The sequence below is a fragment of the Abramis brama genome (assembly GCF_963993115.1).
Source record: "Abramis brama genome assembly, chromosome: 18".
In the NCBI taxonomy this organism is placed as follows: Eukaryota; Metazoa; Chordata; class Actinopteri; order Cypriniformes; family Leuciscidae; genus Abramis; species Abramis brama.
In genome coordinates this window covers 7,645,093-7,657,635 of record NC_139980.1, presented here as the reverse complement: position 1 = coordinate 7,657,635, position 12,543 = coordinate 7,645,093, and the positions used below count along the sequence as shown (strand labels likewise).

Here is a 12,543-nt window from a genome sequence, read left to right as displayed (position 1 = left end):
CCTCAGCGAATTAAGGTGTGTTCGACATCGGCTGCGGCTGGATGCAACCGATCGGCGAGAGTAGCCGCGTGCAGGCGGGGAGGAGCTGCAAACGGAGACGTGAAGTCGGACACTTTCTGGTTCCCGTAGTGACTGCTCACGTGGTGTTTGCATACTTTACCACAGCTGAAGTGAAATAAATGCAATATTTGACAAATAATACACAGATTTTTCAGATACATTTTTATTCAATACTTTATGTAGGCTACTGCTTCATACAGCGTCTGTTTGAACAAGAATAAAGTTCAACATAAGCTGTTATAAATGAAGTGGAGTCTACGTTTTTTAATCTGTTTTATTTGATAAACATGACACAATATAACATGACAACGACATGAAAAGAGTGTTTACTGTTATAATAAACTGATTTGAGAGCTTTAGAAGAACTAAAGGTGTTCGAATAAACACGAAACACACGTGATCGTTGTCATGCAGTGAATCCGGCCAATCGTGGAACAGCTGTGTCGTCATCCGCCCTCGTGCAGCCCAATGCAGCCGCTCTTGAGAAGCTGCGCTGGCTGAGTTCTCCGGCTACTCTCGAATCGCTCTCGCGGTACTTTGATGGCATACGTCACAGTCACGTGGCGTCGGCGCTGCATCAAGTCGGACAAAATTTCTAACCGGCATGCACTGCTTCAAGTCAGCCGCCGATCGGTCTGCGCAGAGCTGCATGAAGTCGAACAAGCCTATAGTTTTCCGGATTCTAACGTCATACCTGGGGCACGTTCAAGTTCAAAACGGTGCGCAACGTTTTGCTACGGTTTCCGGGTTGAACGTCATGTTTCCTGGAAACGGCGTGCACCGGTGTGCAACAGGGTTTGAGATCTGAGATACGTTTTCTCTTGTTTGGTGGGTGTGTCAGAACTGCAGTCCAATCAGCAGCAACATGTAGCCTATATAAAGCACGCGGTAAGTGAACTCGCACAATGACAAAAACATAATTGAAAATAATTGACAGATTACAGTACAGAGCATTACGTGTGCATTGGAGCTATTAAGTCAACACCCACTAACGCAATACTTATAGAAACAGGAGAGACACCACTGAAGTTAAAGGGACTATGTGTAGCTTTTTAGGTATTTTATTATCTAAAATCAATATTTTTATTCATAAATATGCCCTCAATGGTGTACAAATACCTATGCCAATGATCAGACTAATCCTCGTAAACGAAGAATTTATTATCTTTATATACATGGGACGGGTAGGTCCACGGAGGCTTCCATGTAGTTCCGCCATCTTGAAAAACTATAATAGCAGAGAGGGACAAAAAGTACTAAGCCAACGCGTTTCCACAACGCGTTTTCGTTCAGAACCAGCTATGTGACTGAAGCCAGCAGAAGTGGAGGAGCAGAGCAGTGAGAGGCGCTTGTCACTGCCGCGGCAAGTTTGAAAGGCTGCACTGCACGGTTATTTATACACCGTTCATTCACACATATGCTGAGTCACAGGATGAGTCCTCGTCGTCGAAAAAGTCCAAAATAGACCGTAAAAGGAAACGTGACCGGAGATTACAAAAACAAGGGTTAATGTCGGGATAGCTAATGCAGGAGAAAGCTTTCAAAAGAGATGCTGAAGTTGCCTGCTTTCTTCTCGACAGGTAAGTCAATGTTACGGTCTTAATTACAAGCTTTTTTTTTTCATTGCTTGGTTGTGTACTTTATTATAAAGACAGTAGAACATTTATAGTTAAAAGTTAAACAGGCTCTGATGAATAGCAGCTATTGAGTAAAGTAACGTTAGAGAAGGCTCTGATGATGATGATATCTAACAATGCACGTACTTCAAAAAATATAACGAGTAAAGAAGGCATTACTACTAATTACCATAGTTAATTTTTTTCACAGTCAGTAATTCATACTGTAACATTCTTTTTTTCGTTGTTTCAAGTTTCAGTTTGTTTTAAATAACAAACCTGTTCACCCGAAGAAAAACTCGAAGTGCTATTATAAGACATCCTGTCATAGCTTTTTGGTACATAACGGCTACCGTAGATGCAACACGCATTTGAAAAAGTGAGGCACTGGAGAGCATTATTCGTTTGAATGCAAAATACAATTTCACCACAAGATGGGAGAAATTCCTACACACAGTCCCTTTAAGGAGAGAAAAACTTGCATTAGCTTATTGGATCCGATTGAAAGGAAGTGAGAAAGAGAACCCTACTAAGGAGACCATACAGGATTGTCCGGAGTATAAGTATCAGGGGCGTGGGTTTGGATGGAACGGGGAAAAGAGAGTGGGGGAATATGGAATAAAAGCCTTAGATTTCACAACGTCCACCCCAGTTAGTAATATTCCACCATGGTTTTTCCCAGAGGTAAAAACAGATTTTAGTATCCTGGTCCTGGAAAAGAAATGAGAATGGAGAATGGAGGAAGTGGGAATTAAGATAAGTATTTATATAAGGAACAGTTACAATAATTATCTCAAAATTTATACAGATGGATCCAAGAGCAAACAGGAATATGTGGGAGTTGGAATACATATACCAGAATTCAAAATAAATATTTCCAAAAGATTATCTGACCAGTTATTTGTATACACAGCAGAAATTGTGGCAGTCATCATTGCATTACAATGGGTTGAAGAAGTAAGACCTGATAGGGTAGTATTATGTACAGACTCATTATCTGTTCTAAAAAGCATACAGTCAATGGAATCTGCCAGAGAAGATCTACTTTTAGAACTACATCACAGTCTGCTAAGATTACATTGGGGTGGAATAGACGTTCAGTTTTGTTGGGTGCCAGCACATGAGGGAGTGAAAGGGAACGAGAGTGCAGACAAACTAGCAAAAGATGCATTACAGTCATAGGCAAGGCAATAACAGTTCCAATTCCACTTGGAAAAGGAGAAGGAAAAGCAGTGATTAGAAAGAAAGGTATGGAAATATGGCAGAAATGGTGGGAAGAAGACATGAAAGGAAGGGTATATCATAAAATACAAAAATCTGTCAGTATTAAAAATTATAAAGAAAGGACTAGGCGGGAGGAAATCATAATGACAAGACTGAGAGTGGATCACACAGGATTGAATGGCACCTTGTTTCTAATGGGGAAAAGGAATAGTGAATACTGTGAAAACTGTGGAAAATGCTGAACATGTCATATTACACTGTATATTATATGAGGTGGAAAGACAGGTGTTTCAAGACCGGGTTCAGGAAGCAGGGCGGGAGTGGAATCTGATGGGGATATTGGGAACAGAAGGAGAGTGAGAAGGGATAATAAGCTCCAGAACGGCTCTTTTTAAATTTCTTAAAGATACAGGGTTGATGAGCAGAATATGAGAATAATTAAATAGCATGATGTTACACACTCCTGTACAGTAGGTGGCGGTATGCACCTAAAGTTGGTTGCAAATGCAATTCGCCATTAATCAAGAGAAGAAGAAGAAGAAGAAGAACTCGCACAATGGGTTCAAGGAAAGTAATTTACAAATGTGTTTGATGCAGCTCGGTATACGCAACAACTGAGGATATTAGAAGACATGTTTGTAGTAAGTTTTATTGTAAAAATATAGGATATCAACATAATGATGTAGTTGTTTATATTTTTAGCTTCATTGCAAGTGTATGACATTTGGTATAGAAATAAACAATGGTAATTAAGTGCTTTTCCTAAAAATGAGAAAGAAAATACAGGGTATTAAAACAGTATGAACTACAAATGAAGTCAGTATGTGAGGCTAAATAGATGTGTTTTAGTCTGAATTAGGTAAGATGTGTGCTTCCATTTCAGTTTCAGCAATCCCTTCACTTGATTGGGATGTTCTCTTTTGTTCTGGGCGGCAAGTGCAGTAACTGTAACATCGGGCATATTTTGTAGTATTAAACACATATTTATAACGACTTCATCAGGCTCCGAAAATTCTTCACAAAGAACACAAAGAATGGCCTTCTCAGCTGCCATAGTTGCAACTCTTGCGTCATCAGAACAGTGTGTTCAACGCATCACCGTTTCTGTGTAAAAAAACGTTGTGCAACGTTTTGTCGGGGCTGAACCATAGACTCAGCCCTGGCTTCAGGCTAGCTAGACCTTATGTAGCCCCGCCCCTTTTCAGCGCTTCGCTCATTTTCTTTTGACTTCCGGTCTGTATTTTCACAGCGATTTTGCGTTTATTAATAAACGGCTCGTTTTAAAATCTTCCCGGTCGACTGACATTTGTTAAGTCATCTGCTTTAAACATTACAGTCCTCATGATAACTTTAGTTAACTTTACATTAAGTAAATCCACTTAAAAAGCTAATTACTCCTGGACAGCAGCGCCATAGAAATATACAGAGCGACCGCAAAAACGGAAGTTAAAAGACAATATTCTTAAGATGGCGGCGCCCTCGTTTCTCTGGCGCAAAAGGTCTAGTATAGCGGTTGATTGAGTCGTGATTTTTTAATCCAAGATGGAGAGAATGCTGTTAATCGGATGCGTACCTCGGTGGCGGACTGCAAGATAAGTGCAGTGCAATCTCTTTAGTTCAGGGGATTTGGTTTGGAGCAGTACTTGTGCCTGAAAGTTAAGCATCTTAGCTTGCCTTGAAGAGCATACTTGTAATGCAGTAGATAGGCATTGTCTCAACTTTATTTCTTATAATTAAGACTTTATTTTAAAATTATGGCTTTAACTAGTCAGATGTCTGTCTTTCTGCATATGCAAGATAGCTGTAATGGTAAATTATATACATAATTTATTTTTTTATTTGAATAAACACTCCAAATATAATAAAGTAGCAGTTGTAAAAAATAAAGTCTCAATTATAAGAATTAAAAAAACACCATGAGTGTAATACATTGCAAAACAGTGAGATTTATATAAAACAGTGCTGCAGTAATGCATTCAGAAGCCATTGTTAGCACCGATACGTTATCTGGGGAAAAAAGAAAGAAAAACAAATTCAGCCCCATTGGCTCAGTCCTATGTAAGTCTCCAAAGTAATATATGAATGATTGACTTGTAGTAAAACTGAATAGACCTACATGAAACAAAGTAAGTGAGCGAAAGAGAAAAAAAGATCCTTGTTGGATCCCAAAAGGCATTTTATAGTGTATGGATGGTAATAACTCTTTAGTAATGGAACAAAGGCCTATAATTGAACCCTTTTCAGATTAACTTGAAACGTGATTATCATTAGGATGAACAAAATAATATTCATTACAGGGTAGAGGCACAGGGAAGCTTGTCTTCCATTACCATCATTGTTTATAGCCATGTTTAACAGTGTTACTAACATATTAATCCCAATTAATCTTGCAAGTCATCAATCACTGGAATTTCCCCCTTTTTAGAATTGCAAAATGAGATTTTACATGAAGTGATTGATTGATTATTGGCTGTTGAGTTGATACAAATCAGTCCTGTTCCCCAGTTCCTTTTGTATGGCACAAGGATTACATTGCAATTAAGTGCCTTTTAACTGAGATCACATTTTCAGCATCCAATATGATGTTTTTCTGTTCCAGTTCATTCTTCATTTTTTCCCCTCTTTGTGCAAATAAAGTAAAGAGTCAAAGGCTACAATGCAGAGCTGGATCTGCCTTTCCAAGGCTGCCATTGTTGAATGGCTGGATAAGTCTCAATATCCAATGTCTCTAGCTCTACCTGGCGACAGGGATTTCCTTAATGGGCACGTTCTCTTGTGGTTGCTGGCTGGTGCTTGGTACATCTATGTTGGGATCATCATCTACCTGGTAGCACTTGCCCAGGTTCTTGATGATGTTGAAGTTATAACGTGCAGTGTCTGCAATGCTGTTCTCCAGAAGCCAGCCATCAGACCTAGAGTCAGGGTCCCCTAACTTCAGCACATTTTCCATGGCTGTCTGAAGATAACGCACTCCTGTCAGCACAGACACCTAGAGAAATGAGGGGGGTAAAAAAAAGAAGAAAATGAGTAGACTACAAGTGACCAACCCACATTGAAGATACTGGGTATATTAGATGGTAATCAAACAATCATTTCTCATAACCAAAGTGTCGGATGCAGGAGAAATGGGCAGGAATAAAGATCTGAGTGACTTTTACAAAGGCCAAATTGTTATGTCAAGGCGACTGGGTCAGATGATCTCTGAAATGGCAAGGTTTGTGGGTTGCTTCCGGTCAGCAGTGGTGAAAATTTTCCAATAGTGGGAGGGACAAACCACAAACCAGCAACAGGGTGTTGGGTGCCTAAGGCTCATTGATGCATGAGGGCAATGAAGGCTATCCCATCTGGTCCAGGCAAACAGAAGCCTTGCGTCCTTGCTGCATAAACGTATTAATTTATTTTTTCTTTTAATCTTACTCCAAACTTTTGAATGGTAGTGTATCACGCTTTCCACAAAAATATTAAGCAGCTGCACTGTTTTCAACATTGATAATAATAAGGAGCACCAAATCAGCATAGTATGATTTCTGAAGGATCATGTGACACTGAAGACTGGAGTAATGATGCTAAAAATTCAGCTTTGCCATCACAAGAATAAATTACATTATAAAATATTAAAATAGAAAAAAGTTATTTTAATATGTAATAATATTTCACAATTTTACTGTTTGTACGGTATATTTTATTCAATTATTCCAAATAAATTGTTCCCAACTTTTGACCAGTAGTGTATATATTACAGAATATGGACTTTAATTTGGTCAGATCAATATCACACACCTCAAATAGCCAGATGATGAGAACGATTAAGCCAATGGACTGCATTATCTGTGTGTAGTGCTCAAGCAGAGCCTGTCTGCAACCTCTTCGGTTCAGGTTCAGCTCCTCCTTCTGATAGTCATAATGATAGTGCGCTGAGTTGTTGGTGATTTGATGCTGAATACAGGGCCGAGGAGAATGCAGACCACAGCAGCTGAACGGCACCCCGTTGATCAGATACTTCCCTTCCACGTTACTCCGCAGCCTCCTGAAGAAGAGAAGAGTGCATTAAATGATGTATGGAGGCATACACAGATGGATAAGAGTAAAGAAATGTTTTGATGATGAAGGTTGATGCACTGCTCTGAAATATTAGTGTGCATTGAAATGCATGTAATCCTCAGCTTTATTTCAACTTTCTGCATCATCTGTTAAAGGGCTAATTAAACCAAAATGAAAATTACATATGTCATCATTTACTCACCTAAATGTTGTTCCAAACCTGTATGAGTTTTTTCTTCTGTGGAACATATTTGGAAATTGTCCACACAATGAAATTCAATGGGGTTCAATGTTATATTGGACCCCACTACCTTTTATTGTAGAGACAAAAACATTCTTTAAATGTGTGCTCTGCAGAGAAAAGAAAGTCATACAGGTTTGGAATTACATGAAGGTGAGTAAATGATGACAGAATTTTCATTCTTGAGTGAACAATGCCTTTAACCCCTTAACATGAAAGTGCATTGACTAAAATTGACTTACTCCACCACTTCGCTATTGGTCATATCCAGGTAGCGGTTACTAATCCACTGAATGTGAAACCAGTCCCGATACCCTCCATTGCCGCAGCACTGAAACTGCATTTGCAGCATGTCCATTGTGCGTTTAATGTAGCAGCGACCTGGCGTGTCCGTGTCCTTATAGTAGCGCATGGCGTCACGAAGGCCTAAAAACAGCGACTCTTCCAGATCGTTGCGCATGCTATAGCACATCAGGGCGCCCACGAGGATGCAGAACGTAAAGAAAAAGGTACATATGATGTAAGGCAGCATCAGCAACTTCCATCGCAGGAACTTGGTGGTGTCCACACAGTCATAGCAGATCTTGCCCCCCAGGAAGTTGATCGCACAGGCAGTCAAGCCAACACAGATAAGCATGTTTGGCACCGAGTCGACCTCTTTTGACATCAGCTCCCACCTCTTCTCGATCTCCACCTTTAAGAATAAGCCCAGGCTGAAGAGCGTGACTCCCGTGACCACAGACACCCAATTCAGCACCCATAAAACCTGGGCCAGTTTGTCTCTCCTTGTCTTCGTAAATGTCACTTTTAAAACTGCCATTGTCAATGTAAAGTGTTACTTTTACCGTCTCAGCAGTACATTTTTACGTCCATGTGAGAAGCACATTTTATTTACATTGATATAACGTACTGGGTAAATGGGAGAGAACAGGGAATATGTTCCACAGGGAGGAGGGGAGTGAACTGGGAGAGAAGGCCAAGAGGTCCACATAAGCAGCTTAGAGTAGGTATTTTTACACTCCTGGATGGCGGTCTTGGCTGCATAATAGTGCAGGTACTGAAATCAAGATGAAAATGTAAGGAATTAATGCACAGACACTTTACATGTGAAAATGTCTATTTAATATACATAGTATATATCTGTAAAAATACTATATATACTAATATTCTGATACCATATTCTTGTAAATACTAAAGGATTATTTCTGAGTTTAATGTAATGTGCAAGCTTATTGTAGTTCAGTAAGTTTAGAAATTGCATATTGAAAATTACTGAATTAATTATAGCTTATATTCAGTCATACTCGATACACAATATCGATAGACAGATAGATTGACAGACAGACAGACAGATAGATAGATAGATAGATAGATAGATAGATAGATAGATAGATAGATAGATAGATAGATAGATAGATAGATAGATAATTACATTAGCTATTGCAAAAGAACATTAAAAAATAATAATGGTTTGAATAATAGCTAATGTCTTTTTCAGTCGAATTTCCACATCCCTATCCCTCTTTAACCTACCTGCTCAGATCTCACATAGTCGCATAAGGGCTTGTAATCCATGGACCTTGATTGTAGGTGCTGTCATATTCCCTTTTTTGCATATTTCTGGTAAGGGACTACAGAAGAGGTGAAAAGCGTGTTTAGAGTGACTTCCGTCCAGACTCACTTTGACCTCCACGTAATCCATTTATCCCTAGGATTTAACAGAACACCTCCAAGCCATCTGGGCCAATCCCAAGTGAATAAAATCAGTGCTTCCACATCCCCCATGCTTTCAATAATAAGTAATAATATATAGGACTATTTATTAATATGTGAAATAACCCCCACCAACCCAAAACATGGATCAGTTCAAGGACAAACTCCCTAAAATGTTTAGATTTGGGGTAAACCCTAACTGGTATGTTTATGTATTTTCAGACTGGTATTTGTCAGTATACTGGACAAATTAGTTTTTGACATGTAGCCTATAGCAATGGTAAGGCTATGTCAAAGATTGGGAAAAAATTGTGTTGGTCAGCTTAGAGATAAGTTGCAGAACGTAAGAATGATGCTAAACACATCTGACAGCATGTATTGTATATGAATCTGACAGCATGTATTGTATATGAATCTGATTCCATTTCCATTTGTCTATAAAATGTGTAAAATAAAACGTCAGAAGTAAAAAAAAGAAGAAAAAAAAGTCCATGTCCAGTGCTGAAATGAATATTAAATATAACACAATTTTTGCATTTTGCAGCGTTCGATATTTTTCATATCTAAACAATTTTTGTTAACATTTAATATTTAAAATAGCTTAGGCAACGGTGACAACACTGCAATCATAAAGTAAAGAGTGCAATGCATGCGGTGGTGACATTAGTCGTCCAATAATACGATGCCGACATTCACCGTCATGCGCAATAGCGGAATGCAGTCGCCGGAACTATGGCCGTGGATAGTTTTCTCTTTGGCCAGTGCATCCTTTATTTTTTAGCTTTTATTTTCGGTTTTATCGCCGTTGTGCCTCTCTCTGAAAACGGCGATGACTTTCAGGGGAAATGCCTGCTGTTTACTGCGGGAATGTGGCAAAACGAGAACATGACGATGGGGAAACAGCGCTTTATAGTTGAAGAATGGGGACCAGAGTCGTCCTGCCGCTTCATCACTTTCGTGGGCATCGTGTCTCTCATCCTCTCGGCCGTACAGGCGTGGCGGACCTTTTTCTTCCTCTGCAAAGGCCACGACTAGTAAGCACTTACATCAAATTGATTATGAAATCACCCCAACGTTTCAAGCAGTAAATGATGTTCTTTTCTGTCCTCATCTCTTTGCAGCTCTCTTTTGCATGCCTTCCTGAATCTTCTCCTGTCCCTCTTGGTGGTTTTTATAGTGTTTGTGGCCGGTACTATCTCCAGTGTTGGCTTCAGTGGATGGTGTGATGCTGTCACTGAAAATGGGGCGATGCCGAGCAGGTAGACGGGTTTTAACCATTTTGACCTAGTTAGAATCAAGCAATATCACACAAGCAGAAGTGCTGCATTGCAGATCATGACTGGCTGACTGTCTACAATGTATGTATATGTATACTGTGTGTACTGTATATATAAGATAGCCTATATAATAAATATTGGCATGGCTGTGATTGTAAATAGTTCCAAAATATAGTCACTTTTTATATTACTTCTGCTTTAATTTTGGTTAATTTCTCTTTGGCAGTTGTGAGGATCTGCAAGACACAGATTTAGAGCTCGGTGTTGACAACTCCTCCTTTTATGACCAGTTTGCCATTGCACAGGTAAACATTCATCCACAAGTAATATAAAATCTACATTCACAAGCTGAGATTTTACAGTATGTATTTCAAAATATCCATAATATGTGATATGTAAATATTTTCTTCTTTCCACAGTTTGGCCTGTGGTCGGCCTGGTTATGCTGGCTGGGTCTAACAGTGATAGCCTTCCTGAAGGTTTACCATAACCACCGACAACAGGAGCTGCTAGACGGTCTAGTTCAAGAGAAGGAGCTCCTGCTAGGTCATCCTTTACAGAGGAGTTCTTATATGTACAACAGGAACGCCATGATTTAAACATACTGTACATATCTCACTTAGTCCATTTACACACTGCATGAGCTAGTTTCTGAGAGCAGAATTAAGCCCTCAAGATAAAATGTATTTTTGTATAAAACCTCTATCAAACATTATATATGAGTCTTAGTTATTAGATTCTTTAACTCAAATTATGTTAATTAAATAAATGTTCATGGGACACAAGGCTGAATCCAGAGTTAAATTGTTTCCACTGTTGTTCTTTAGACAGCACCCTGACATAATTCTCTTCAAACTGTACATGGAATTATCACATGTTCATATTCGCTCTTATTTTTACAGTATAGGACATAATGAAGACTGCCTGTGAGATATTGTTGTATCTCATGCATTAGGAGACTCAGTAAAGCGTAAATGAGGTCAGATGTCAGTGCTTTACAAGTTCACTCTGTTGTGAATTGTAAAGTCGACTGCAAATAGAAACTGTACTGCCTTTACTGTACATGAGAACATAATCAGAAATAAAATTGAATAATGGCTCTTAATGCGGCTTTATTCTTTAACCTATAGGACCAGAGTTTATCCTCACTTTTATACAGTCTTTTGCATGTAGCCAACACACTAGATTGACACAATATTCGATTGCTTCTCCCTTATTATTGCTGATCCCTTACATTATAACTTATTTATGTGAAACCTAAAATTTATTGTGGTAGTCTACTGTTTTGAAATGCAACTGGAATTTTATCCGTGCTTAGGTAGGCTACCTGTCTTCTGTTATTGAAGCTCAAACACCTTAAATGATAATCAGCGAAACTATTTATTTATTTTTATTCTGATTATTATGTAAAGCTGTACTGGCTTCAAGGCATGTGCTAGTGCAACTTACCATTCATCACACCATGCATATGGATTTGCAGTTTCATTGTCTCTATCTCCACCAAGTGGCTGAAAAAAAAAAATTGCTACACATACAGCTAAAGGTACAAAACAGCCCTATTGACGCATCTCGAAAATAACACTAACTGCTTTATTTTACATTTAGAGTTATTCATTTAGCATAACCTTGATTCAAAAAGGTTGAGAACCTCTGATATATTGTCCATGCTCATTTTATCAATTTTTACATTTAGATTATTTAATGACCTTTACCCTCATCTAACCTCACTTCAAACGTTTTTAAAAACAGCAATAATTTAAATGTAATCTTTAGCAAATACCAAAATGAATATCTATTTTTCATACTGTACATTATAAATGTTGTGATGTATAAATGAACCTTTAGCATTTAAATCAGATCAGTTTAGCTTTTAGTTTTTTACTTTTATATGGACAAAATTGCATAGATTTGAACATTTTAATATTGGCCATGTTTTGGTTATACTGTACAACATTATAACATCGGATGTGACATTAAAATGTATGAATTGACTGTGTTGTTGTTTTTAATGTTTAATTGTCTATTTGTGTCGTTTGTAATGGTGGAAAATGAGTTTCCCCTAATGGGGATCAATAAAGTTTTCTAATCTAATCTAAACCTAACTTGACAGAATATTTCAACCATTTCCTAACATGAACCCTCAGTTAAAACTTCCTGATGATTCAGCAAAATGAAATGTGCAATTTTCAAATAAAATAATTTCAACAAAACACTCAAATTTATAAAACTTTATAAAGAAAGGGCCATACAGTATATTCTATTACTTAGAAATGTATATGTTTCCTCTTTAGCCTATAAGCTCTGAACAAACTATAGCGACAGTGGTTATGTGAAGTTGATCGTTTTCAAAGAACGGGTTGTCGGTAACAAA

General features: G+C 38.3%; 2 protein-coding genes across 2 annotated transcripts; one reads left to right on the top strand and one right to left on the bottom strand.

The window, feature by feature from the left end:
* Positions 1 to 2,417: 2,417 nt before the first annotated feature.
* On the bottom strand, positions 2,418 to 8,873 carry prph2lb (peripherin 2-like b). Its single transcript, XM_084090926.1, has 4 exons — positions 8,716 to 8,873; positions 7,425 to 8,239; positions 6,681 to 6,927; positions 2,418 to 5,889 (listed from the first exon to the last, which is right to left on the bottom strand). Exons 2-4 carry the CDS (start codon positions 8,000 to 8,002, stop codon positions 5,635 to 5,637), a joined length of 1,080 nt encoding a protein of 359 aa, XP_083947052.1. The 5' UTR covers positions 8,003 to 8,239; positions 8,716 to 8,873; the 3' UTR covers positions 2,418 to 5,634.
* A 705-nt stretch (positions 8,874 to 9,578) lies between these two features.
* Positions 9,579 to 12,265, top strand: tmem179aa (transmembrane protein 179a-A). Its single transcript, XM_084090925.1, has 4 exons — positions 9,579 to 9,929; positions 10,017 to 10,154; positions 10,399 to 10,477; positions 10,592 to 12,265. The coding sequence occupies exons 1-4, from the start codon at positions 9,628 to 9,630 to the stop codon at positions 10,769 to 10,771; spliced, it is 699 nt and encodes a 232-aa protein (XP_083947051.1). The 5' UTR covers positions 9,579 to 9,627; the 3' UTR covers positions 10,772 to 12,265.
* The last annotated feature ends 278 nt before the right edge of the window (positions 12,266 to 12,543 follow it).

Coding starts and splice junctions, on each gene's coding strand:
- tmem179aa (XM_084090925.1), top strand. CDS start 9,628: ATGGCCGTGGATAGTTTTCTCTTTGGCCAGTGCATCCTTTATTTTTTA. Junction 9,930..10,016: donor CTCTGCAAAGGCCACGACTA/GTAAGCACTTAC, acceptor ATCTCTTTGCAG/CTCTCTTTTGCATGCCTTCC. Junction 10,155..10,398: donor AATGGGGCGATGCCGAGCAG/GTAGACGGGTTT, acceptor TCTCTTTGGCAG/TTGTGAGGATCTGCAAGACA.
- prph2lb (XM_084090926.1), bottom strand. CDS start 8,002: ATGGCAGTTTTAAAAGTGACATTTACGAAGACAAGGAGAGACAAACTG. Junction 6,928..7,424: donor ACCAATAGCGAAGTGGTGGA/GTAAGTCAATTT, acceptor TCTCTTCTTCAG/GAGGCTGCGGAGTAACGTGG. Junction 5,890..6,680: donor TCATCATCTGGCTATTTGAG/GTGTGTGATATT, acceptor TCATTTCTCTAG/GTGTCTGTGCTGACAGGAGT.